At 30.8% G+C, this 27,776-nt stretch overlaps 1 protein-coding gene and 2 long non-coding RNA genes across 7 annotated transcripts; 2 read left to right on the top strand and 1 right to left on the bottom strand.

The window, feature by feature from the left end:
- The first annotated feature begins 2,701 nt into the window (after window positions 1–2,701).
- Window positions 2,702–7,970, top strand: LOC107960867 (uncharacterized). 4 transcript variants are annotated; one of them, XR_005904560.1, is made up of 7 exons: window positions 2,702–3,395; window positions 4,496–4,572; window positions 4,694–4,926; window positions 5,011–5,093; window positions 5,171–5,293; window positions 6,711–6,774; window positions 7,605–7,970. It is a non-coding gene; the product is annotated as an uncharacterized lncRNA (long non-coding RNA). The 4 variants fall into 4 exon arrangements; XR_005904558.1 differs by lacking the exon at window positions 7,605–7,970 and having other exon boundaries at window positions 6,711–6,906; XR_005904559.1 differs by lacking the exons at window positions 6,711–6,774; window positions 7,605–7,970 and having other exon boundaries at window positions 4,496–4,613; window positions 5,171–5,615.
- A 5,528-nt stretch (window positions 7,971–13,498) lies between these two features.
- On the top strand, window positions 13,499–23,333 carry LOC107960883 (mitochondrial outer membrane protein porin of 34 kDa). 2 transcript variants are annotated; one of them, XM_041080064.1, is made up of 6 exons: window positions 13,499–13,736; window positions 13,823–13,890; window positions 14,297–14,407; window positions 17,997–18,130; window positions 18,270–18,327; window positions 22,624–23,333. In XM_041080064.1, the coding sequence occupies exons 1-6, from the start codon at window positions 13,688–13,690 to the stop codon at window positions 22,630–22,632; spliced, it is 429 nt and encodes a 142-aa protein (XP_040935998.1). In that variant the 5' UTR covers window positions 13,499–13,687; the 3' UTR covers window positions 22,633–23,333. The 2 variants fall into 2 exon arrangements, with proteins under 2 accessions (XP_040935998.1, XP_040935997.1); XM_041080063.1 differs by lacking the exon at window positions 22,624–23,333 and adding an exon at window positions 18,733–19,884.
- Window positions 23,334–26,437: 3,104 nt separating this feature from the next.
- On the bottom strand, window positions 26,438–27,196 carry LOC107898309 (uncharacterized). Its single transcript, XR_001684363.2, has 2 exons — window positions 27,075–27,196; window positions 26,438–26,762 (listed from the first exon to the last, which is right to left on the bottom strand). It is a non-coding gene; the product is annotated as an uncharacterized lncRNA (long non-coding RNA).
- Between the last annotated feature and the right edge of the window lie 580 nt (window positions 27,197–27,776).

Raw genomic sequence — 27,776 nt, forward strand, 5'->3', positions numbered from 1 at the left:
TTTCTCAACCACAACCACCCATACTTATAAATTAGATCTCACTAAAACTCTTAACCTAAAATCGAGCAAAAATAAAATATATACGTTCGCACAGGGATTCGAACACGGGACCTCCAACACACTAACATTCTTAAAACTCGAACCAATAGCTCATTCTGATATAGATTTATAGGAATTTAATTAAAACCTACTGAATAGAGATAGGGCTTAGTTCCAAAAAAATAACAAAATTTGCTAAAGATAGGGCTTGAACTTGGGACCTCTCACACAAACCCAGAACACTTAACCGTTAAAACAGATACACAGTTGTGTCAAAAATTTACAAAAACAAAAACAAATAATTTAGGGCGTTACATATATTCATTAGTGGCAAATTTCTAATCCTTTAACAGTTTTATAAATTAGTCCCCAGGCTAGTTAAATTAAGCTACAACAATCTCGAAAACATATAAATCATTAAAAACGGGATGAAAAATCTTACCATACAAGCAAAGAAAGATGACCGAATGTTAAAGCTCTTCAATGGCTTTTCTTAGCCCTAATTTTGGTTGAAGATAATGGAAAAAGATGATAACCTTGTTTTATTTTCTTTAATTTTAACCTTTATTTACCAAATTACTAAAATAACCTTAAAAATTATTCAAAATTTTAATAATACCAAGCCATGTATATCCACTAACTTCTTTAAGGGTCTATTTACCATATAAGGACTAATACTTTAAGGTTCTATAGCTATTAAATACTTTAGCTCCTAGAACTCAAATTTTGTACTTTATGCGATTTAGTCTTTTTATCAAATTAAGCATGCAAACGGTAAAATTTCTTAATGAAATTTTTATGCAGTAATACTATCATGTTGTAGACAATAAAATAATAATAAAATAAATATTTTCATGTCAGACTTGTGGTTTCAAAACCACTATTCTGATTTCACTGAAAACGGGTTGTTATATTAGTGCTTAGTTGACAATTCTTGTCAGTGCAAAATGCAAATAGTCATTGGCTTCATTGTATCCTCGAGTTAATTTGCTTGAAACTTATTTCTACATCAAAAATATGTGGGGGTGAATATGACCTTAAAGATAGTTGCTTGATACACGCCTTGAAGTCTTATCCTATTTCTTCTTTTTCAATTTGAGTTTCGTTCATGTGTTCGAGATTTTCCTTATCGGAGATTTCTACTAATAATTTTAAGGTTACATTTCATGATGACTACCACAACACATGAAAGTGGAACACTAAGGGAGTTGGCTTCCAATTTGTCAAACTTGATCAGTTTCATGATGGCAATTTTCAACGATGGAAGAAAAAGATGCACTTCTTATTATCAACTTTGAAGATTGCCTATGTTTTGGATACTCCAAGACCTGAAGAGAATGAAAACGAATCTGTTGCTGCAACCCGAGAAAGGAAAAAATAGGACAATGCTGATTATATGTGCATAGGCCATATATTAAATGATTTATCTGATGGTTTGTTCGACACCTACCAAAACGAGGTCACTGCTAAAGAATTATGGGACAAATTAGAGACAAGATACATGACCAAAAATGTTACAAGTAAGAAATTTCTTGTCAATCATTTCAATAATTATGAAATGGTTGATGGTCGTTCTGTTATGAAAAAATTCTGTGATATTGAAAAGATGTTGAATTAATTTAAGTAATATGATATGAAAATGGATGAAATGACTGTTGTATCCTCCATAATAGACAAACTCCCTCCACCTTGAAAAGACTTTAAAAGAACTCTAAAACATAAGAAAAAGGAAATATCTCTTGAGGCTTTGGCAAATCATCTTCTTATTGAAGAAGAATATTGAAAGCAAGATCAAAACCTAAACAATTCAAGAGAAAGTTCAAATATATTGATAGAGCACCTAAGTTCAAAAGGAAACAAAAAGGCTCATGCTATCATTGTGGTAAGCTGGGACATTTCAAGAATGAATGTCAATTTTTAAAGAAGAAATCATCTTCTAGGGCTGATAAAAACGAAAAGTTCGTTGCAGTGGTATCTGGAATTAATATGGCACAAGATGATAATGCATGGTGGATTGATATCGGAGCAACCAAACATGTGTGCAAAGAAAAAAACATGTTCACAAAGTTTACTGTAATACCCCAAAAATTTTTACAGTAAAATATTATCCGTGATATAGTAAAATAAGGAAATAAAGTGACAAAAAGGAAAATTTTGAGTTATGTCAATATTGGGAAGTATATTATAATATATTAATTCAAGAAAGGACTAAATTGTAAAAGTAAGAAAAGTTTTGTTGCACAAGAGTAAATACTCAAAATTTGAGAGTTAAAGTATAAATATGAAAAAGTTGAAAGACTAATAGTGCAAATATTTTAAGGGTGGAATGATCTAAAAACGAAGGAAAATGGATAAATTACGACCAAATTGAATAGGTAAAAAACTATGAGAGACTAAATTGTAATTTTATCAAATTAAATGATGACTCAAGGATGGAATTTTAAAAGATAATAAAGGGCAAAATAGTCAATTGGAAAAGAGAGAAATATAGAAAGTAATAATAATGCTAGAGATATTTTGATATTTTATAATTATTTAATTAGATAAATATTATTTTATTAATATTTTAATAAGATATATTTTATTATTTTATTATTATTTTATTAGTATATAAAGAAAGAAAGATGAGGAATTCATCTTTCCCATGCAAAACCAACTTGGGAAGAAGAAGAAAAAGAAAAAAAGTTTTCATTTATTTACAATTTAGTCCTTTTATAAAAAAATTATCATTTTTCCATAACTAGGAAGAGAGAAAAATTGGAAGACTGGGAAATTAGAATATCAAGTTGGTCTCTACACGTACCAAAGTTCTCCTTAAAATCCACAATCTCTTTACTAAACCCTTTATCCTTCACCATCATTCATAATCAGAAGAACCCTTAATTCCTCTTCCCAGATACTAACCAAGACCCCACTTTCTCTGTTATTTCGAGACACTGTTTTAACAGTAAAACCCGCCGGAACTGAAACCCAGAGCAAAGGCGAAATCAATGAGTCGGTGAAAGAATTTAGGAATTTCAAAGAAAACCCAAAAGGGAAAAAGAAAGAAACAGAGAAATTAGATGGGAAAAAACCCAAGAAATTCAAGTGTTTGGTTTATTGGGGATGAAAACAAAGAAGAAAAGATGAAAAAGACGATGAAAGATAGGAGAGAAAGGGAAAAGGTAAGAGCTTTGAAGGGTCTTTCACAGTTATCTGAGATTTTGTCAGGCATTTGTATGCAAAAGGGTATTTTAAGGAGGCTAGTTTTGTGGAAGACAACAAGTTGGATTTTGTTACTTTGAGAATAGTTATGGCAGGGATTTTATCAAGTTTTCTGCTTACAATTTTGGTAAAGATCATCAAGATATTGCAAAGTAAGAACTTTTGTTTTCTCCTTTTTTTCTTTTTTAATTTGGATTTGACATTGTTCGACAATTGTTAATGTTTTATATTCATGTTGGCTGATTGATGTACTTCATGTTATATTTGGTTGTTCTTAACATTGTAGGGGAAAATGGAGTTTGAGGATTATGGTTATTTTGCATTTTTCAAAGGAATTCATAATAACTAGGTGGATTGATAATATTAGTTTCTTACTTCATTGTTATATACTGATCATTTTTCCTTAAGTACCAGAGTTCGAGCATGGATATAGGATATATATATATAGAAAAACATATAAAAAGAATTGAGCTTATCCATATTGTATAGTTATGGTGTATGAGGGTATATAGGAAAACTTAAAAAGAAATTCAGAAAATAGGGAAACAGGGATAATCATATTTAAGTGCATAGATGCATACATATGTGCAAAGCTACCGGTATTCATAGACACAAGTGTATGTTCAAGCATGTCTTTTTCATGTAGTTATATTAGAGTTATTCATTTGGACCGAACCATGGGTTGAGTGGCAAAAGACTTGATATCAAGTATTTAATTGATACCAATCTTGGGTTCAGTCCTTGGACAACCCTAAACCCTCCCCTTATACAAATAAACTTTAGAGGTATTATAAAAATTCGCTGCATTCTTCAGTCAAATTGTCAAGAGATTTAGCCATAGCATGCCGTAAGAATGCAAGGTCTTAGATTCAAGCATTGCAAAACTGGCAGATATGCACTGAACTTTCACTTAAAATCAATGTTAGTAATTAAGTACATAGTAGCAGCATATGTTTGTCAGAGCTATATGATGTTCTACTAAAATTGTGCAAAGTTGGTTTCTATGTGTTTGACAAAATATCAGGTGTGACAGATTTTCATTTATTTTTTTAGTATCAATCAATGATTGTAGCATAATTTTTGACTTGATATGATATGGTCAACCATATGTACACCGATGCAGTTTATCTATTAAAATATCATGCTTTTATATATAGCTCATCTCCTTGCCATCGTTTTGGGGAATCATTACTTCAATGACTGTCCTTTTGCTTCTTGTAAATAAAATAACCTTCGATTTTGGTATTTGCAGATGGTTGCTGGGAAGTCACTTGAAAAAAGTGGTGCTCTTTGGTTGCGCTTCCCTTGATAAAAATAATGTCTTCGCTGGTAAGAGATTGCGCAAGTTCTTTAAAATTCAAGAGAACACCGTAAGCCATTATTCCAATGTTTACGTACAATCTTCGTATGTTGTTTGTTTTACTGATCGGTGATCTCTTCAGGTATGCAGTCGATGCATGTTAAAGGATTCATGCGAGTATGCTAATAAGAGTGTATGGGGAATCGGTACCAACAGTTCGCTTCTGGTTGATGTAATGAAAGTTATCACTTTGTATGCTTTAGATTTAGTGCCTGCAAAACTCACCGTTCCGGATGAGGTAAAAGATTCAATCAACCAATTGTTGAAGGTGGTTATAAAGTTGAGTCAACCCACATGCCAAGACTCCTAAAATGTTCCTACAGGTACTTATTGTAAATTCCTCTTACTCGGACTTCGAAGTAAGATATGAACATGTTTAACTTTTGTAATTTTCCCTATATTTGTAGGATTATATCTCCATATCCATGTCTGAATATGTGCTGGATAAATACTCAAGGGAAAATGAACGTTAAGAGTCAGAGTGACATAGGTAAATTCAGCTGTAACTATGTCAGTATCATCATTTTGGCTGTTTCCCTTTGATTTGTTCGACTCATAATGTTACAGATTATCGATATGATTGCAAGAAAGACGAGCATAGCTTTTTCTGGTGACATGAAAGTTGTTCTTTGCAGAGAAGCACATGTCTAAAGATGAATTTTCGAAGCAGAATACGGATGAACGATGTAGGTATGTAATTTACATTCATGAAATGACCCATTTCCTTTGTTGACTGCTTGCAAGGCTCTTAGTAATCTAGCATCCATGTCAGATCATTCATTCAAGCCATTTTAATTGAGTTTTCCTTCCTTCGGTCGGTCAAGCATACAATAGCAGTTCGACTGGTAAACTGTTAGGCACCCGTTAATCAAACCCGAGATTTTTTCGTTTTAAATATATTTATGTTAGCTTATACATTCTTGTGATTTGGGGTGGGATTTGAACGTGTATCAATTGTTTTAGTAAAACTTTTAATTTACTATTGAGCTAAAACTTCATTTTACTATTTTTAGACATTTTAATTTTTATTATACATATTTTATTACTTTCATCAATTGAATATCTATACTATTTATTAAGTATTTTATTGTGTTGGTGTTACAAGTTAACTTAACATTGACTCAAGGTTGATGACAACACCTTAATAAACAATCTAAATCTAATTTTTTTCATTTTAACATGGTACATATTGCATTTGTTATTATTAATTAGTTTCAAACTATACATTTTATTATTTGTTGTATATTATTTTTAAAGACATATTTATGTTCTAAAATTATAATTTTCACACACATACACATATTAATAGAATTTCTAATATATTATTAATTAGCTTATTATATTTTAAAATAATACTTTTGGATGAAAGGAAAAAAATTAATGACTCATTTGATACTTAACAACTTTTAACGTGAGAAAAATATAAAAAATAAGGGTAAAAAGATATTTAATAACTTAAATAACAAATTACATGACTTAAATGATCCACACGTAAATAATTTGAATGATAGATGAAACCAGATTCAAATTTGAAATATTTAAAATTTTTTAACTTGATCGTTTGGAATCACTGTTTATAAGTTACTAATTAAAATAATTAATATAAATGGATTTTGCATGTATCAAATTTAATAAAATGATATTTATGTAAAAAAGTATGCAATTAATGTCTTGTCTCCCACTTTGCCTTTAGCCCTCCACACTTGTGTCTTTTTTCTGGGAGACCATGACCGTCTTTTACTTGTAAAAATGACTGGATTTTTTTTTAAAGACTGCATTGTTGTCTTGCCAATGGATGGATGAAGAATTGAAATTAGATTTAAGTGTTGCATTTTGGGATTTCCTTAGAATCAAATATTTAAAGAATATTGAGACAACATTACAAAAATATTAACTCATCACTTGTTTCTTTTCTTATGATTTGTCTTTTACCCTTTCCTTACCATCAAAATATTAACCCAACTTTATGCCAAAAACTAACTTCCTCTCCCTTTTTAAGTTTGTGCTACTGTTTACAATTTTTGGACTATTTTTTCTGCACTAGAAATGTCAATTAAACTTATTTTACTTATTTTTAAATTTTGATTAATTTAATTATATGTTTCAGGGAACCCATATTGCAAATTTGACTTTTCTCCAAATACTTTCTCTTGCCCATAATAAATTAACAGGTATACTTATGCTAACGTGATGTAATTGTTTTATGCAATACTATTTCTATAATTTATTACATTGTTATGTTGAATCTGTTTTTATTGAGTTGTGGTCTTAATTATAAGTGCTACTATTGATCAAGTCTTTCATTTTAAGCTTTCATTTTGTGTTGTGTAAGATTGTGGTTAGAGTGCAATTGGAGGTGCTCATAGGCTTGCATCTATCCTATTTAATTTTTTACAACAAAATTAAGTCAAGTCAGGCCATTATAATGTTGAAAAAACTAAAGTCTGAATCCAACCTATACAAGCCGAGTCATCTTGCTCATGAACACTTTTAAGCCCAATACTTGCATGTAATTTTTTTACTTAAATTGTGAGTCATGAGATGTTGTGCCTAGATCCTTAGAATAAAAACTTTAAAATATTAAAGATTGATTAAAAATTATTAAATTCAGTAATTCCTCTCCTTCCGGTTTGCCTTATACACACACAAAACTTTACGGTAGAAATCTTGGCTTTTGATCCATCATTTTTCTTTGGTTCTGATATTTGTTCATCCATAACCATTGTTTGTTCTTGACTTGAATTAATCAAAGTAATGATTTTGAGATTTTGGGTGATATATTGATGGTGAACATCGTGTGCAAAAATTTTCAAAAAGATATGTCTATATATCTTGTTTGTTTTATATATTTCAAAATTTAGAGATTGCCTTAACAAGAAAGATGAGTATTAGTGAATAAGGCAATAACAGTAAACATACTCTAAAGATAAGTCAAAGAATAAAAGTCCATATTTGTGAGAATAACTTGACATCTTGTTGACAAATCCTCCATCCTTTTTAGCTGAAAGAGCAAGCAACATTCGTATACTATCCAAATGAGCTATTGGTGCGAATGTATCTGATAAATCTACGCCAAACATTTGTGCGTATCCTTTGACGACCAGCCTCGCCTTATACTTGTTCATAGAACCGTCAGGGTGGAATTTGGTTCTGTAAACCCATTTAACCCCAATAGGTTTCTTGTGCGAAGGTCTATTCACTAGCTCCCAAGTGACATTTTCTCAATCATATTCAGCTCCTCCTACATTGCAACCCTCCATTTTTCATGTTCAACAACTTCAACAAAACCGACTGGATCAATAACAATAAAAATATTGTTGTATTTGCAGCTTTAGCCTAGAAATTTTTGGGCAACCCTTTCTCATGCAAAAGACATTGTCATCTCCAGTATTATTCTATTTTACACCATTTCTTTTACTTCTTTTTCATTAATTACATGACTAGGTTTTGATTTTTCACCTTAAATTTATAAATTTAACAAATTAATAATCTCGACTTCTGCAGCATTGCTAACCCAACCAAATTATTTGTATCTACAATTTATAATCTACATTTATATAATATATATATTTATATATATATATAACAAACATGCAAAATCTCTTGCATTGATGAAAATGATTAAGAGTTTTTACTATTTTTCTATTTTCTCATTGCAAGGGTATTTATTATTATCATTTATAATTAAGATTTCTAGTTTCACTAAAAGTATTTTATTAAGAGAATGAATTTGATAATAATTAAAAAGTTAATTTTTATTCAAAATCTACATTAAATTAATTTATGTTCTGAATTATAATTTAGACGTATCTCTACCCTTTTGGTTTGCCTTATTATTCATTTGTTAAATTAATTTTTGCTCAGGCCATATTTTATATTATGAGAGAAACAGAGTATATTAATTATCCAAACATGAATAATAAGGTCACTATTCTTTTCCCAAGTTTCTATTTGATTAGTGGTCACTATGCTTTCATAGCGCGAATCTTGAAACTATTGTGATTTGCTATAATTATAAAAATTATAAGTCTCTAAAAATTCCTCTAATTTTTTCAAAAAAGTAATTAAGCTCTCTTGTTTTTTTTTTCTTTTTTGTATTTAATTTGATATTTAAACTTTCAAAATACATCAAAATGACTCAAATTTTTCAAAAAAAGCAATTTAGCTCCTGTTATTTTTTACACTCAATTGGATACTTGAATTTTCAAAATGCATTAAAAAGGCCCTTAAACATTTCAAAAAAAGCAATTAAATCCCACCTTTTTTTTTTGCACTCAATTGGTTACTTAAACTATTAAATGCATCAAAAAAAAAACCTTTGACCATTAACGATAATAGTTAAGTATTAAAGTTAACGACCTCTAACTTTTTTTAATTAAAGTCACCCAATATCACAACCATGGCATGACATGTACAAAAAATTATAAAAAATAAAAATCAATAAAATTTATAACATTAATTATATTATAATAAAAATATTAAAAAATTAAAAAAAATAGAAAAAATTAAAAATTGTAAAATTTTATAAAAATCATAAAAACATAAAATGCATAAAAAAGGCCCTTTAATCATTAACTTTAATCGTTGACAGTTAAAGTTAATGACTCCCAGTTTTTCAATTAAAGCCATCATTTGCTGCTACAGGATGTGACATGTAGCAAAAATTAAAAAATATATATAAAAATCAATAAAATTTATGGAAAAATTATAAAATGCTTCTTTTAGTAAGATAATTTATATTTTTTTTTACATTTTTTTATAATTTTTACGACTTTATAAAATTTAATATTTTTTACGATTTTCATGAAATTTTACAATTTTTATAAAATTTTTATGATTTTTGTATTTTTTTTAATTTTAAATAAAATTTAGATATTTTTTATTAAAATTTAATATTTTTATAACTTTCATTAATTTTTATTTTTTATCATTTTTTGCCACATGTCACGCTATTGTTGTGACACGTGGTGGCTTTAACTGAAAAAAAAAATTAAGGGCGGTTCAAGTACCCAATTGAGTGCAAAAAAAGGCAGGGTCTTAATTGGTTTTTTGAAAAAATTTGATGGCCTTTTTTATACATTTTGAAAGTTCAAGTGCCTAATTGAGTGCAAAAAAAAGTGCTTAATTGCTTTTTTTTAAGAAGTTTGAGGATCTTTTTGATAAATTGTGAAAGTTCAAGCACTGAAGTGAGAAAAAAAAGCAAAAACTTATATATATATATATATATATATTTTTTTTTTTTAAGTTTGACACCCTTAAACCAAATTATAAACACAAAATGTAAATTTTAGTTACCCCTTATAGATAATGCTACTACTTAGACTCCGACTCTAAAGAAAATGTCAATTTTCTATTAATTATGTTATTTTTTTATTTTTAAATTTCAATTTTCAGGAAAGAATTTTATAACTAATAATTAAAACTTTACTAACAATTATAAAAAATAAACATCGTATCAACTAATTTGCTTCATGATTTGAGTTATAACTTAGAGTTTCATAAAAAAATAGTTAAAATTATTTGTAGTTATAATAAATATTACATCAATAAGTGTTCGGTATAGTGATAAGATACATTACTCTCTTAAGAAAAGAATAAGTTTCAAGCCTTAGAGTTGATAATCTTGACAAAATAACCACAAACGCTAATCATGAACTACAAAATATACATAAAAGTACGAAAAAAATAATAAATACTACAAATTGGAGTATAAGTAAGATATTACATGTCTATCTCTTTTATAACAAATTACAAATTGTTGGTATAGTTTCATCTTTTATTTGTTTTCTATTTATTTATACATTTATATAATCCATTTTTACTTTTAAGTAATCGAAATAAAAATTTCTTTAGAAGGTAGTAGCAGTTTCCTTTAATAGATTACAATTAAAAGTGTTGTTATGCATTTAAAAATGGTTAGAAGTAGAAGATGAGATTTTATGAAATTATGATTCCCCGTCATTCCTAGAGATGACATAAAATCACAATTTCATACAATTCTTTCTCTAGAAATAGTGTACTAAATTAATCAATTATTTTTATTCATTATACACATAATGCTTGTATTACATCAAAAATATATTTATTTTACAATTTTTATTCCAAAAATCATCAAACCCCAAATTCTAACTTTATTCTAATTTTACCTACAAGGGCGAATTCCAACACCATCAGCTTCATTGCAATGGTACACTGTTTCAAACAATAACTTAATTGGAGAAATCTCTTCTTCAATATGCAATTTGACTTCCTTGATAAGTCTTGTTCTATCGGAGAATAATTTGGAAGGAACAATTCCAGAGTGTATTGGAAACTTGAGTTCTTCTCTCATAGAAGAAATTTATCTACAGAAAAATAATTTAAAATAAATTTCATGGTCAAATACCAGAAAATTTTGCTAAAGGATGCATGTTGAAAAGTTTTCGCATCAACAACAACAAATTAGAAGGGTCACTACCACGATCTTTGGGTAATTGCAAAGATTTAAACCTTCTCGACGTTGGAGACAACAATTTGAATGGCACTTTCCCAAATTGGTTAGGAAATTTGGATCAACTACAAGTTCTTATCTTGAGGTCGAATAGATTTTACGGTCAAGTGGATAGCTTTGATGATACGATTTCCTTAACACATTTGCGTATCATTGATCTTTCTCACAATAACCTCAGTGATTACTTACCAACCCTTTTTTTTTGAACATTTACATGCCATTAGAGAAGGGTATGGAAAGAAAGTTGAACCAGAGTACTTGACAGAAGAAATTGGTAAAGTTACAGTGATTATGCTCGTGGTTTATTTTTTACAGAAAAAGGGTTGGACACAAAGTTTCAATCACTATTATCCACTTGGACCGTTATTGACCTTTCTAGTAATCAATTCAGGGGAGAAATTCCAAAAATACTTGGTGAGCTTCATTTGCTTATTGTCCTAAACCTCTCCCATAACTGTTTAATAGGTGCTACCCCATCATCTTTAGGTAATTTGTCAGAGCTTGAATCATTAGATCTCTCATCAAACAAGCTCGAAAGAAGAATTCCAACAGAGTTAAAAAAATCTTGGATTCTTGGAGGTGTTAAACCTTTCTCAAAATAATCTCAAGGGACCCATTCCTCAAGGCAAACAGTTTGATACTTTCACTAATGATTCCTACATGGGAAATCTGGATTTATGTGGTTTGCCATTATCAAAAAGCTGTGATACTGATGAGGAACCTCCAGCCAAATTTGAGAGAGATGATAACGATGGTGATGAATTGAATTGGAAATTTTCTATATTGATGGGATATGGATGTGGGTTGGTGCTGGGAATGAGCATGGCATACATTGCATTCAGGACTGGAAAACCATGGTGGTTAATTAGGATTGTCGAGCGAGTTCGACAAAGATTTGCAAAAAGGTAAGAGAAGCCAACTCTTCGTTGAGTTCAACAAGTTGTAAACAGAACAGAAAACTTCATAGCTTGGTGGTACGCAGGCCTTTTTTTGTAACTGTTTAATAAACGTTTTGTGTGGGTGCTTTATTGTATGTTATGTAGTTTGTATTATGTTTTTTTAGGTCCTCTCTCATGGCAATGTTTCCTGATGTGTACTGGTTTGTAAAGACTGTCTTTATCGGCACTTAATCTTTTTAATAAAATTGATATGGCTTAGTCATAGGGAATAGATAGTCCAAGAATGGTTAATTTATTCTAAAGAGATTGTCAAGAATCAAGGGAGGTAAACTAATGCAAAATTATATCTTCAATACTTCTGAATTGAATTTGATACATGTCTTCTTTGTTTTTAACCTCAATCATATTTGTTGTCGGATATACATTTTATGAGGTTGATTTATTACAGAAAAGATTTAAAATTGAATCTATAAAATTAAATTACTTGATTTAGATTAATGTAATTCTTTTCGTGAAATTACAGATATCATCATATGCATTTTTTTATATATTTAATTGCGTAAATATGTTCCCATTCTAAAATTAATAGTGAAAATTTGTTGAGAACTCTTTTTACAAATTACAGATGATAGGAGTTATAGTATAAAGCCAACTTTATACTTTTCATTTTAGGAGAATATTTGATGTACTGTTAGTACATAAGTCCTATACATTATAAGTAAATAATAATATGATATATTATTATTAAATAAAAAAATAATGACTTATAAATAAATATTAATAACTTTCTTTAAAGATAATTATTTATAAATAAATGTTAAAACCTTAAACTTAAACATACGATTTTAGACCTTAGACCCAATATTTAAACCTTTAATTCGAAGATCTTAATTAAATCCGATAGTTGTTAATATTTATTTATAAGAGTTATGTTTAATGTTTAAATAGAATTATTAGTATCTATTTATAAGTACTACATATTTTTATTTTTATTTTAATAATAATATGTCCTATTATATTTCACTGATGATACATGAAACTTATACACAGACTCATACATTGATAATTCATCAATTTTTTTTCAAAATATATGATTAATCAAATAAAAGTATAAAAATAAATGCAGACATGATCTAGTATTTGATATAACTATAAATAGCTTCAAGTCAAATTTATTAAGTAAAAAAGAGATTAATAACTAGTAAGAAATCCATCAAGCTAATAACAGAGCTATAACTCTTTATGATAAAATTTTGAAACGTTATAATTGAATTATGAAAATATTAATATTGTTAAAAATATCAAATTAAAAAAAAATCAACTAACACATTAAACTTTAAAAACATTCCGAACATGTTTAGTTGGACTGAATAGTAAAAGATTATAGTCCAATTCGATGGACCCACCACCAAACTAATATTTGGTTGGCTGTAATGGCTATTATAACCTACACCTAATCCGTTCCTATTTAGGGAAAAGATTACATAGTCATTCCATTCTCTCACCATTCAATAAGCGTTGAATAAGATTTGTTTTCTTTTACCTTTCCAATTTTTACTCTCACCTTTACCCTCCTCCTTCAACCCAATAGTGATTTTCAATTTTTGGATTTTCCTATTTAGTTTATCCACCTATGTGGTTTTGAGTTTCATTTATTTTTCCTTTCTTTATCATTGAAATTCCAAGCAAAATATCATGGGCAAGGATCCTGGTCTCTACACTGAAATTGGCAAGAAAGCCAGAGGTATAAAATTACCATTTTTTTTAAAACAAGAAAACTTTAAAGCTGTAACATCTATGTCTAATTTTTAAATTTTTGGGATTTTATAGACCTTCTTTACAAGGATTATCAGACTGACCAAAAGTTCACTTTGACCACTAGCTCTCTCACTGGTGTTGTAAGTTTGGTTCTTATTTTCTGAGTTTGTTTAAATTTTTTTCTCTACATTATGTTCTCTTTAATTATTATTAAAGAATTCATTTGAGATGCTTTGTCCTGTGAAACCCAAGTTTTGATTTTTTTCATATTTAATTTTATATAAAACACATGTCTTATTGTAAAATTATGTTAATTACAAAAAGGAATGTTTAATTTAAGCTGAAATTAAAGGTAAGGTGTATGCTTTTCAAACATGTGTGTGTTCAATTTTGGAAGTATAATAGCAGCTATTTTTCTTGAATTTCATCATGGTTATCTCAATCTTTTCACTGCAATGTATAATGGAAGATGTTTGATTTCTCAATCTGCTATGAGAACTTGAATTAATTTGACCTTGTTTTTGTTGTTTTTCCCTTTATTTTAAGGCAATTACCCCTGCCAGAACGAAGAAAGGTGATCTTTTCTTGACTGATGTTAATTCCCAGCTGAAGTCTAAGAATGTTACAACTGATATCAAAGTGGACACCAGCTCCAATGTAAGTACTTCATCTGCTCCTTCTGTTGGTTTCTAGCTTTATGTATAAGTTTGAATTCAAGTTAGATAAGATGCTCTTTCCTCCATTATATCAGTTGTTGTTATAGTTTTAAATTAATTAAAATTTATAAAATCAATAATTTATTTTGCTACAATATAATAATTATATTAGAAGACTTTTTTTTTACAAATTTACATATTACTTTTTTTTGCTACAGTCGAACTGAACTGTTGTCAAAGACAAAAAAGAACAGCAACAGAGAATCAGAAAAAACAGCAGACAAAATTAAAACGTCTACCAACAATACTACGTCAACAGAGCAACAATACAAAAACACACCACCAAGCTTTAAACATTTTCTCCCTATTAAAGCCAGCAATCGCCACGGAAGATGCCAATTCATTACCTTTCTAATCGGCCACCGAGAACACAACTTTTCCAGCCTTTAACATATCACTATCGATGCCTGCAAAAATTGCTTTTGAGAGACCAAGGTCTCATTGCCTTGTTAACACACCAAGAACACACCACCAAAGATCCAAGTTCAATAAATAATGAATCATAAATTTTCCAGTTCAAAGATAAAAAAAAAAAGAACTTCCAGAGCCACCTTTACTGCACCAGTCTCGGCCACAATAGCTATGATAGCATCCACCGCACCAGAAAATAATGCTTTTGCGACACCCTCCTTATCTCTCAGTACGCCACCACAATCAGCTTTCTCCTCTTTTGCAACCCCACACAACATAAAACTTTAACCATATGGAACAGAGCACTGTTGACATCCCCTTCTTTTAACCATTACATTCTTGATTTTTGACGGCAAAAAAATTCTTTGAATTTCATTGCTTCCCAAAACTCAATGTTTAGCTTTTTAAACTCCTCCATTTCCATCTCCATCAACTTTCTTTGTTTGCTCATTTCATCAATCACCTTAATCCTATCTTCGCTTTCAATAATTCTTTTTTCCAAAAAATTGCCAGCTTCAACAATCCATTTCTAGAGGGCTCCCTTCAGATTGCGCAACTTAACAGCCGTAAGCCCTCTTACTCCCCCCATTCCCAACCATTCCATTTTGAATAACTTCCTACTATCATCCTTTTTGAGCCAAGCATAAACAGACCTTGACCCCCAGTCAGAAGATTCAATAACCAACAAGACTGGAAAATCTTGCTGATGAAAAACTCCAACCAATCTTCCTTAATTAAGAACCTGTCAAGTCAGCTACGTTTACAAACCGTACCCATCCAAGTGAACTTTTTCCCCACTAACGACAGATCAACCAAACTTACCTCAATCAATAAACTCTCCGAACTCCTTCGATCCCTTCTCCATGCCTGAACAGATAATTCGTTCACTTCTAATTCTCACCATATTGAAATCCCCTCCCACTATCCAAGCTTTACAAAATGTACTTCTCAAGCCAAATATCTCCTCCCATATAAATTATTGAGCTAAAAGGTTGTTGGGAGCATATACATTTATCAGAACAGCCTCCTTCCCCTCATGCACCCATTTACCTTCAACTACAATTACCCTCTTCCCACAAACTCAGCCTTGACCGAAAAACACCCCTATCCCAAATAGTAAATAAACCTCCTGATCTTACAATAGCAGCAGCAAATTTAAAATCAAAACATTCATCCCCCCAAAATTTTCTAACTAACTCAACTGTCACCGATTCCAACTTGGTTTCTTGAAGAAAACATACATTATCCCTAGTTATTCTCACTAATCTACTAGCAGCTTCAATTTTAGCACCCGAACCCAGCCCTCTATCTTTCCAAGTTACAATACGCATAACTCAAAACTAGTTGAACAATTGAAAGTAAAGTCGAGAAAAATAACCACTCACCAGAATCACGAAACCCCCAACCCTCAGCCTTTGAATTCTCCCTATTGCTTTCCTTCAACCCTCATTAATTCTTCGATAACCATCTCTTCATCGCCTTGCACACTAAAGCCCAGCCTCTTGCCCACCTCCCACGTCTTCTTTGCTTCTTTTAGGATAACTTTCCTTCTATTGCTAATGTCTGAATCTGGTAACGACAAATTAGCTATGCTATCGTCAATCCTAGAATCCCCCTTTCCTTTTGATTTCCTTGCTCCCCTGTCCCTCTTCTGTTTATCCTTCGAGGTGAGCACAAAGTCCTGAATCTCACGCATAGATCTGATCTTCTTATTCTGCACTTTCTTAATTCTCTTATTCTGTCGCATTCGATGGATTTCCTCTTCTATTTCATCTGCAGAAACCCGATCCCTTGAACCCTCTGAACCTAATAAATGAGATAAAGCTTGATTAAACTTTGGGTTCTCGACATTATTTGGACACAGTGGCACTATCTCATTTAAGCCCAATTCATTTCCCACCGATACTTGAGTTTCCACCTCAATATTTTGATCCACACCCAATGCCAATGCCAAGCCCATATTGTTCAAATCTTCAAGTTCCCTATCAGATAAATCGCCAATTGCCACCCTTGCTGCTGGAACACTCACCACATTACTTACAGAGTTACCTTCCACATTAAATGCCTCAGCCGACTAACCCTGCACCCCATTATCATTGCCTTCATTCTCGAGGCCAGTCTCAATACTTCCTTCAATCCCATCGTTTCGTCTTCCCTCCGGTGACCGATCCAGTTCCGATCTGTTTGCCGATTCTACTTCCGATGAAGCAACTTCTTCTCTCGCCAATTGATCCCCTCTTCTTATTTGGTTTTCATTTGGTTTTTCCACCGATCGTCTTTCTTTTATACGGATTGGAAACGTCTCATTTCCAATCTACTATAAAATTAAAAATTGAATTTTTTTTTAATTTTAATTTTAATGCATCAAAATTGACTTTTACATTTTAAACTTAAATAAATAAATTTAATCAAATTTCAACAATTCAAAATTAAATCAATCAACCGACCCCCTTTTCATATGTTTTAAGCACAAAATTTAAGCATCCTCAAAATAAATGGCCTAAACTAAAATTCGATTTGATCACTGAAAATGAATTTATTAATTTTGATATAGATTAAAAAATAGTTAAAATTAAACTTGACTCTATCTGATTTGATCATAAAAAGTTAATAATTTAAACTTAAAAATAAAAGAAAAACATGCACCAATTGTTATGATTTTTCAACCAAATTTTAACTGACAAAATATACATCATTGAACCATGCACATATTAAATAGGAATGAAATATTATTATCATAATAAATAAAATAAAATAAGGAAGTTTGATAACTAAAATTAATAATATATAATGTCACAATGTAAGCTCTGCTTTAATTTCTTCATTGATTATCTCATAATTTATAATCAATTTTTTCAAAAATAATACTTTCATATTAAAAAAAAGTCAAACCTATTATCCGTATCAATGAAATCAATAACCAACTGCTTCAAAATAATGCCATGTTTGGTTGGATGAAATTACTATTCTAATCCTGCCTTATTCCGCACGCTACAGTGATTCATATGTTTGGTTCACGTTTAGGTGATTCTACGGCTTAGCTATTACAACCTCATTCCCTCACATCTTGTAATAGCTATTCAGCAGAGAGGTCTCTAACTTGCTATTCAACACAAAAGCTGAATACATTTTCAGATTTTGGGACCAAAATAGACTGCTTTCTTCTCCCCAAAAATCTGCTCCAGATTTCTTCCAACCTTTTTCCCCAAATCAAGCATTCATCCATCCGCCCTTCATCTTCATCTCCTCAAAGGTAGGTTTTCTTTTTTTACTTCAAGCTCCGATTCTATTTCTCCTTCCTCATAACTGCTCCAGATTTCTTGTTTGTGTTTCAAAGTTGAGAACTTTGTTTAGATTTCTTATCTTCAATTCTAATTCTTCTTTTGCGGCAGAATTTCAGATCCCTTGGAAGAAGGTTTCAAGCTTCGCCCCATTGCTAATAGAGGCCAGGTATTATTTCAAATTAATGACAGTCAGTCTGCTTGACTGAAGTGCTACACATTCTGTCTGTTCTCCTGAGTTGTTAAGTTTGCTTTGTTTGCCAGTTGTCATTAATTCAAATTAAGGACGCCATCTATGTTTGTAAGTAGTTGTTTATTACTGCAACTGGTATGTTTTTTGTGTGTTCTTTCTTTCTTCCATTGGGTAATTAGTGTCAAAAAAGAAGAGATGGACCAACTTGATAAAGCGAAAATGTATTTTCTCCTTTTGCTTGAATCAGATAGCCCATCGTTCATAGCTTGTTTTCTTCACTTTTCATTAACTGCTAAAGCTCTTATAAATATTGCTTCATATAACATATGATATGGTACACTGGTATCTATACTATTCAGCTTATAAATGTTTCCTATGCAGCTTGTTAAAAAGTTTGGCATTGATCATAAGATGCTTTTGCATTCTGGGACTGGGTTGGGGGTCATTACAGTGGTTAGTTTTTATCAATATCTTTGGTTACTGTTAAGGATTAAGACCTTTTGTAGTAGAGCTGTGGAAGATAATTAGCCATGAAGTAAATTCTATTCCCAAGCCGTGCACAATCTCAAGTTTACAGTATCAAAATGCCTTGTATTTGTGCCAGTTAAAAAAAATTCTAACTACCTATTTCATCCTACTTAACCAATCCGGCTCAGTCAACTAAGTCATATTGAATTGTCTGTTATTACCTTCTCTCCAAATCAAACAAATGTATGCATTCCATCCTGTTCTCGGCAAGATGGATATAAGAGCCTTTCCTCTTAGTTTAACAGTCACCCATTGCAACTCCTGCTGCAAACTCTCAACTGATTTTTGAATCTGGCCCCCTCCCGTACTGCTCCCAAGTATCTACACTCAAAAAACAGATGATCCTTTGTCTCCAGCTCCAAGCCAAAAAAATTGCACCTGCCATCAATATTTTGCCCTCTCCTTATAATTCTATCCTTAGTAAGCAGTCTGTTTTGAACAGCCAACCAAGACACCAAAGAAAGCTTTGGTATATGTAATGGGTGCCAAAGCTGCCGAATACTGATTTTTATCAGCCCTGCCACTTATCATATTCCATATGTTGCCAACTATAAACTTTTGGCCGTGAAATATCCATGCACCTGTCTGTGTAGGTTAATGAACTGAGCTGCTAAGCTTCTCAACTTGAGCAGCGTCTTCCAACACCAACAGCTACTGTTGGATCTCTGCAACCGCATAAAAGGACTACCCTTATTGTGGTTGTGCTGCATTCACTTTTCGAATTTCTATAACTTGTAAATTATGGTTTATAGTGTCCATTAGGAGTCTGTATCTGATAGGTGATGTTGATCTGTGCAATTTAAAGAGTATCTCATTGTTCTAAGGAAATAAATCACTTCAAATATAACAAACAGAACTTAAGGATGAAAATGTTCTTCAATTTTCATTTGTGGAGTTCATTTATTATCGCAAAATTCAGTTTTACACGCTGTACTAAGAACTTGTTTATTTTACAGTTGTAAATTCTATGACAACTAAGAGTGTGTCATTAGTTTTAAGTTTCAACTGAGCTCTTAAATCTCCAACTGCAGTAGTTCTTTTGGCAATTATTTCTTCATCCTTTTTACTTTGCCCCCTCCTAAAAAAGTAATAATAATTGTCGTAACCATTTTTTTAAAAAAAAAACGGGAATCAACTTGGATTTTGAAAATAAAAACGAAAAATTGAGAGTCACCACCAATCTTTTTTGATGAGGTGTGATCGGGTCACTTTAAATTAACCATTTTAATAAAAGTTAAGATTTATTAAAATGATAATTTTTGGTCTGCGAAAATCAAAAAATGAGTTCGGGAGTCGGTTACGCACGAGGAAGGATTAGCACCCTCGATACGCCCAAAATTGGTACCTAGTTGATTAATTAGTGTCTTAGTGTCGAGAATTAAAAACTTGAAAGACCTTTGAAATACGATCCTTTTTTTTATAAAAAAGTTCAAGTGTTAAAGACCTTCTCGTCTCAAAATATGAAATGTCACATCCAGTGAGTTAGGACACGACATCTTGAATTTTTGAGGGCGAGCTTGCCTTTTATAAAAAACTTACGTATTTTAATTTGTTAGAAGGGTATTCTGTTATTTAGATTAAATGAGAAAAATCAAAACCCAGTAAGTTAGGGCACAACACTTCGTATCCCCGAGGATGAGCATTTTCAAAACTCGTATAGCAATTTAAAAGAGTATTCTGTTATTTAGATTAAATGAGAAAAATCGAAACCCAGTAAGTTAGGGCACGATTATCTCGAATCACCAAATACGGTATATCACTTTTATAAAAGAATCATTATTGGGGTTAGATAAAAACCTACATTCGTAATGAAAGGAGATAATAAAAGATGCATAACAAATAAAATTGATAGCCTTAACAAAATAAACCTAAACATGAATGAGAATGATAACTATAAAAACAATGGAAAAATATATGCATCAAACAAATAAGAAGAAGAGGAAATAATAAATGAGCTAAAACATTCGAAACTAAAAGAACTAGTAGTAAATGAATAAACATTACGCAAAACTATTTAAGAAATGATAGTAATAATAATATTAATGGTAGAAATGCAAGGAATAAAATTTTTAAGTTTGAAGTGATGTGAAAGATATATAAATGAATAATATGCAATAAATAAAAATCAGATAACTTAAAGAATAATAGGTAAAGATAATAATATAATAGCAATAATGAAAATATAAATGTATAAGAAATATAGATAGATGAATGATAGGAAAATAAACATAGATAGAAAATAATAATAGTCATAATACCATAGTTATAACAATTACAAAAATAATGATAATAATAACATCAAAGTAGAGTGAATAATAATACTATATAATATATATATATATATATATGTATATAATAGAAATACACACTACTATATAATAGTAATAATAAATATAAAAATACAAAAATCAAATATAATAAAAATATTAAATTAAAGTAATAAAAAAACAATACTATACGTAATATATATATACATATATAATAAATATATGGTGATACTAACAGTGTGTGCATAATATATATTTAGATATTAAAACATATATACATAATGTATAAAAAGAATATATATAGTATTAAAAATGGGAAATATGCATAATATATATACATACATATGTATGCAAATATAGACATCATATAATATTATCATACATATGCATTAATAAGAATGATAATATTAAAACTATTAATAATACTTTATAACACATATATATATACAAGTATTAAATAAAATAATAATAATGAGCTATTAATAAAAATATAACAATAATAATATTAAAATTAAATTAGAATAATAAGGAAAAGTAAAAAAAAAGGGACGAAATCGAATTAAAAATGGAATTTTGTGGCGAATTTAAAATAAATGAAGGAGAAGGGGGTTAATCTGAGCGCGCGAGCAACCAGGAGGGACCAAAGGGGAAATTATCCCTCTCTCCAAAACGCAACGTCTTAACCAGGGCTAAAATGAAATAGAAGTAAAATCATAGGGATAAAATTAAAGGAAAAAGAAATAGACGAGACCCCATTGAACTAAGCCTCAAAAGCGGAGAGACTGAGGGCGCAAATAACCCTTCAGTCTAAAAACACGCGGATCCTAGGCATAGGTGGGTCGGGTCATCGGGTCATTGTCTAAACGACGCCGTTTTGGGTGCTGAGTGCTTGCCCCAAAACGACGTCGCACCAGGGGCCTTTAAAAGTCAAATTTTTTTTTGAAACTTCATTTTTGTTGAGTTCTAAAAAAAAAAGAAGAGAGAAAAGGGGGTTTTCTCTAGAGAAAATCGAAATCGGCCAGGGGTTCGGCCATCGCCCCTCCGTGGCTCCGCGGCGCCGGCGCCGTCGCCGGCCACCGTCTTTCTTTTTTTTTCTATTATTATTTTTGTTTACAATATATGTATATATGCGAATAAAAGGGCGTGGAAAATAGAAAAGAAAGAAAAATAAAAGAAATCGAAAGAAAATGAAATCACCTTTGTTCCTCTGATTTTTGATTCTATGTTTTCGTTTCTTCTTTTAATGTTTTTCTCTTGATTGGATATTTTGTGCCTTTGACTTACTGATTTTGATTTCTTCCTTGGGCTTTGTTTTATTTCTTGCGATTTGTTGATGTTTTCTAATCTCAGTTTTGGTATTGAGTCTTCTTTTTTATTTCTCACCAAAAGAACCGAATGTACAAAGGTTTTATTTTTGGCTTTAAATAGCCATTTACATGCCATTTGCTTTCTGTCTACTCTCGTTTAATGCTTGCAGGTGAAATGATGGTGCAAGTTGGAGGATGGTGGGGCGGTGCTACAGACGTCGGTGGTGGATGGGACAAGGGTCAGGGGCGGCCAGCAGCTGATTAGGCTAGGGTTTTGGTTCTTTTTTTTGTTTTAGGGTTTGAATTGGGCTGCTATTGGGTTTTGGATTTAGTGGGTTTTGGGCTAGGCTTTAGTTAGTTTGGGTCTGGGGTTATTTGGGAGTTATTTGGGTAGTTGGGTTTTGGGCTAGGGGCCAAAATTGGGCTTGTACAATAATTATTTGCATGATTTTGGTATATACTTGAATATCTTGAATATATTTTGTGTTTTCTACTTTAAGGTTTTTAACGGGGACTTCATGCATTGATCAACATTTCCATTCAGCTCCTTTCAAGAATAATATATTATATATACCTGTAAGTGCCTTAATATATATCAACTCCCACTGCAGTTGTGCGTCTTTGTTGCTCATAATATTAGCATAGAGCCATCTGCCAAAGTTTTTATGGGTTTACGGATTTGGCTGTAATCTAATACAGGAATTTAGATTGTGCGCCAATTGATGGTGTGCTGCTTCCTTACGAGGCTGGTGAAAGGCAAATCTGGAACAAATGGCTAACACAAGTTTTATCAACTAGTCAACCAGGTGAATTGTCTGTTGCATCTTGCATATGGTAGAAGAATATTAGGAGATTTGTGTTGCATATATAACATCTTAGACCACCTTGAAGTTGCTAAATTATATATTTGACCCTGGACCTGCAAAGCTATGGATCTCTGCCCCTAGGAAAAATAAGATGCTTGTGCAAAAAATAGAGACCAGAAAGCTTTGTTGGAGACTGGCCAAATATGGCACATTATTCTTATTAGTTACCATGACAAATTTAAAGAAGTACTAGCTTCTTGGCAATGTTCTGTGCTATTCTCTTTTTTGTATATATCCTTGTAGGATAATCATGATTTTGACTTGACTTTCTATTTTCTGATGGTTTTATTACTTTTTTGTAATTTCTATTTTTAATAGTTTTAATACATTTTAGTTTTTCTTAAACAATTTTTTAAAATTTTTATATTTTCATTTGTGTTTTTTCTTAAAATAGTTATGTCAGGTTTTTCCCAATCAAGTGTTTCTTCCCAGAGTTCTCGAGGAACCAAAAGAAAATGGGTTTCAGAAGAAGATGCTGTGTTGGTTGCTTGTATGGTCGACTTGCACAATGCTGGAACCTTTAATGCGGATACGGGATTCAAAGCTGGCTATTTAAATGAGTTAGAAAAAATGTTAGAAAAAGTTTTACCCAATGCCATGTTGAAGGCTAAAGCTAATCTTGAATCGAGAATTAGGACATTGATAAGGGATTGGTCAATCGTTTATGACATGCTTAGTGGAAAAAATAATAGCGGCTTTGGTTAGGATGAGCATAGGCAGCTTGTTATTGCTGTAGATGCGGTGTGGAACTCATATATAAATGTAAGAATTATTTCAAGTCTTTATTATCTTATTTTGACAAAATTTATATCTAATATGAATTTATCATTTTTATAGAGTCATAAAAAAGCACCTCAATTAAGACATCGGAGTTTCCCTTATTATGAACAACTTACTGCCATCTACGCAAAAGATCGAGCCACTGGAAAAGATGCTCAAACAGCTGCTGATATTATTGAAGAAATAAATACTGAGGATGTAGCTGCTACAAATACTCGTGAAGAAAAAAACGATTTTCATGGATCCGAAGCTGGTGTTTCTTTGGATGACATAGATCTTTCAGCTACACAACTGCAATCAGAACCGCAACCAGCTAGAAACCAAGGTGATTCTACATTTTCAAAGAAGAAAAAAAAAGATTTTTGATGCAAGTGATTTTTCTACTTCATTTAATTATGTTGCCGCTTTATTGGCGGAAAATATACGGACCGTTGGCCTTGAAATTAGTAAGAGTATTGCATTCGAAGTGGTAATTCAACAAAAGTCAGAAATGACCATTCAAGAAAGTGCTCTGAAATTATATCCAACATTATGTGAAGTGGAAGGTTTAACTAAGGATGAACGCTATCGAGCATTGAGCAAAATTCCAGATCATTCAACGCAAATGCTCATTTTCTTTAGTTTACCTTCTGTTGTGCGATTGGAATGGGTCAGAAGATTTCTTGCTGACCATTAAAAGTCATGAGTCTGTTGATATTTTTGTAACTTTTTGTGTTTGTAATATTTAGATGGTATAATGACATGATAGAATGCCATTACAATGATGTAACTTTTTGATGTTGTAAAATTTTAAAACATATGGATTATGACATATAAACTAATGAAATCATGTAACTTTTTGTTAATATATGAATATTATGCTTGAATGTGATATATAATTATCAAGTTATTTATTATTTTTTTAGCAATGAGTTATTTATTATTTTTAATATTTAATTATTTTTTATTGTAGAATGATTAAATTATTTGTTTCAGAAATGATATTTTAACATATTAAATATGTATTGCAGTTTAAAAATAATAAAGTAGATTATATATATTTTTATAGTATTATATATTTTGATTTTTTAATTCATATAATAATAATTATATTAAGAATATTATTAAATTATATTTTTTTATTAAATTATATTTAATAATAATTATGTTAAAATATGGTTAAACTATTTATTATTTTCATTAAATTATTTTTAATAATAATTTTATTAAAATTTAATAACAATAACAATAATCATCTACTTTAAAAAAATTCAACTAAGGGTATTCTGGTCATTTTAGTTTTTTTTCTTATGCTATTACAACATCATTCTATTCAACCAAACATAAGAATATTATTACAGTTCTATTCAACCAAACAGTTGAATTACTTATTACAACTCTATTCCATTACAACCAACCAAACGTAGTGTAAATATTTTCGCCAAAAAATGGAGCACAAGAGACATCTTTGTCCTGTCAATGGTCTTATCGTAACCTATAATCAGCTACTTCAAAACCGATGCTTTCTCCAAGAAGTGACGCACAATATGCATATAAAAGCAACCAATGAATATAACTGTCTCAAGTTTGGTGTATGAAATGTTGCTTGGCAATACAATTGTTGCAAATTCATCATCCCTACAGTCCTGTAATAACCATGAATTGAACCCTTCAACTAAAAAGTTTAATTTCATATCATACAAATTAGATAATATGAAAGAAAGGTTAAAACATATTGAGATGTGGTGTACATACTTTCATTAGATGAATGTTTCAATAAGGAAACGACTCCTGTTTGACTTTAATCGCAAAATGCGTTAAAATTTTCCAAATATTTGCTCCTCCGTCATTTGCGAATGTACCATTCTACAACAATTTGTGCCACAGTTTTATTTTATTTTATTTATTTATCAAAATAGAATAATAAATTTTAATTTGTTTTAATGATACTATTAATTGTTTTTTTAGATATAACCATATTAGAAATATTTTAAACAATTATTATATTGGTAATTATTCTGGGGTAGAGGATTAACCTAAACCCTATCAGACCCAAATAATTGAAGAATTGAAGCTCCCTTAAACTTTTTTTGTTTTTTAAAATTAACCTTGGTCTATTCAAAACTTATCATATTTCTTTTTGGATTAAATCAAAAACAAAATTAAAATAAATGATGTTTGAACCAATTTGAATTGGTTGAATCCACAATAAATTTTTTTTAATAAAATTTTAATAATTTACTTAATTGAGTTGATAATTGAATTGATTTTACCACCAACTCAAATATTGCAAATCAATTTTCCTATGTTCCGGCATGGTTACTTCATCTCCAAGTGCTTTATCATAGTAGAGATGGACTTCAAAAAATCAAAGGCGTCTTTAGAACTTTCAGTAACATCAATGCTTGCTGAAGCTTGGGATAATACACGATTTGAATCACCATCTTCATGGTATTCTAAATATAGTTTCGACCAATTTTGACCCAATAAGACCAATTAACAAAACCACCCCCAATTTCCAAAGCCCAATTACAAACCCATAAGCCCAACACCACAAAATTTTCAGAAAAAGAAAAAAGAAAACCTAACCCTAGCCCCCCGCCCCTAGTGCTGCCGCCTCTGACCAGCCCACTGGCAGCCACCGACTCCACTGCCCTGCTGCGTCACCATCCTCCAACTTGCACCTGCAAAACATAAATGAGAAAAGACAGCAAACACAAGGGAAAAAAGGAAAATCATGTAAAAATGGCTATATAAAAGCCAAATAAAAACAATGTAAGGGTCTGATTTTTTTTCTTGAATAAAAACAGCAGGGATTCAAAGCAAAAAGAACAACAAAAGCAATTGGAGTAGAAAGGAGATTCAAAATCGGGCTAAGGTTTTCTTTTCTTTTCTTCTTTTTTTTTTCTTTTCCTATTTTCGAATCTATCTCTTCCTATATAATATATTAAATTATATCAAAAATATATTTTAAAAAATATATATAAAAAACGTACCTTTTATATTTTCACGGTGGCCGACGACGGCGGTGGGCCACGGTGGCGACTGGACTGAAACCTCGCCGGAGCAATGGCCTCTGCAGAGAACAAAGAGGAAGAAAGGAAATTTTTTTAAAAAGAGGAGAAGAAAAAAAAATTGGGTTTATATAGCCACCAAAACGACGTCGTTTTGGGACTGGCATTAAACACACAAAACGACGTCGTTTTGAGACGACCCGACCCGCTCCAACTTTAGGATCCGCGTGTTTTCATTGGAGGGGTTATTTTCGCATTTAGCCCCTCTGATTTTTTATTACTTTGCAATTAAATCAATTTTTATTTTTAATTTGGCTCCAAAATTTACCGCGTTTTGTGATTTGGTCCTCCCTTCAGTGACGTCGTTTTAAGGGCTCGGGTAAATTTCCTTTTTGGCCCTCTGTAGTCGCACGCGCATTCAAATGGGTCCCTTTTTTATATTTCTTTTTAAATTGGCCCCCTAACTTTTACTCTAATTTCAATTTAGCCTTTTTGTGTTATTTTCAATATTGTAATTAAATTAATTAAGGTAATATATTACTGTTATCTCTTATTATTATTATATTTTACTTTTGGTGTTTATTTACTTATTGTTTTGTTAATTAGTTCATTAATTTATTATTATTAACATATTATTATTCTTAATGTATTATCATTACTATTATTTTTATTTTTTTCTTTTTT

This window comes from Gossypium hirsutum, chromosome A11 (assembly GCF_007990345.1).
Source record: "Gossypium hirsutum isolate 1008001.06 chromosome A11, Gossypium_hirsutum_v2.1, whole genome shotgun sequence".
Classification (NCBI taxonomy): domain Eukaryota; kingdom Viridiplantae; phylum Streptophyta; class Magnoliopsida; order Malvales; family Malvaceae; genus Gossypium; species Gossypium hirsutum.

What these genes read in the sequence shown, in the direction of transcription:
- LOC107960883 (XM_041080063.1), top strand. Translation starts at nt 13,688, where the DNA reads ATGGGCAAGGATCCTGGTCTCTACACTGAAATTGGCAAGAAAGCCAGA. An exon ending in AATTGGCAAGAAAGCCAGAG is followed by an intron (nt 13,737 to 13,822) that starts GTATAAAATTAC and finishes GGGATTTTATAG; the next exon opens with ACCTTCTTTACAAGGATTAT. An exon ending in AAGTGGACACCAGCTCCAAT is followed by an intron (nt 14,408 to 17,996) that starts GTAAGTACTTCA and finishes TCAACACAAAAG; the next exon opens with CTGAATACATTTTCAGATTT.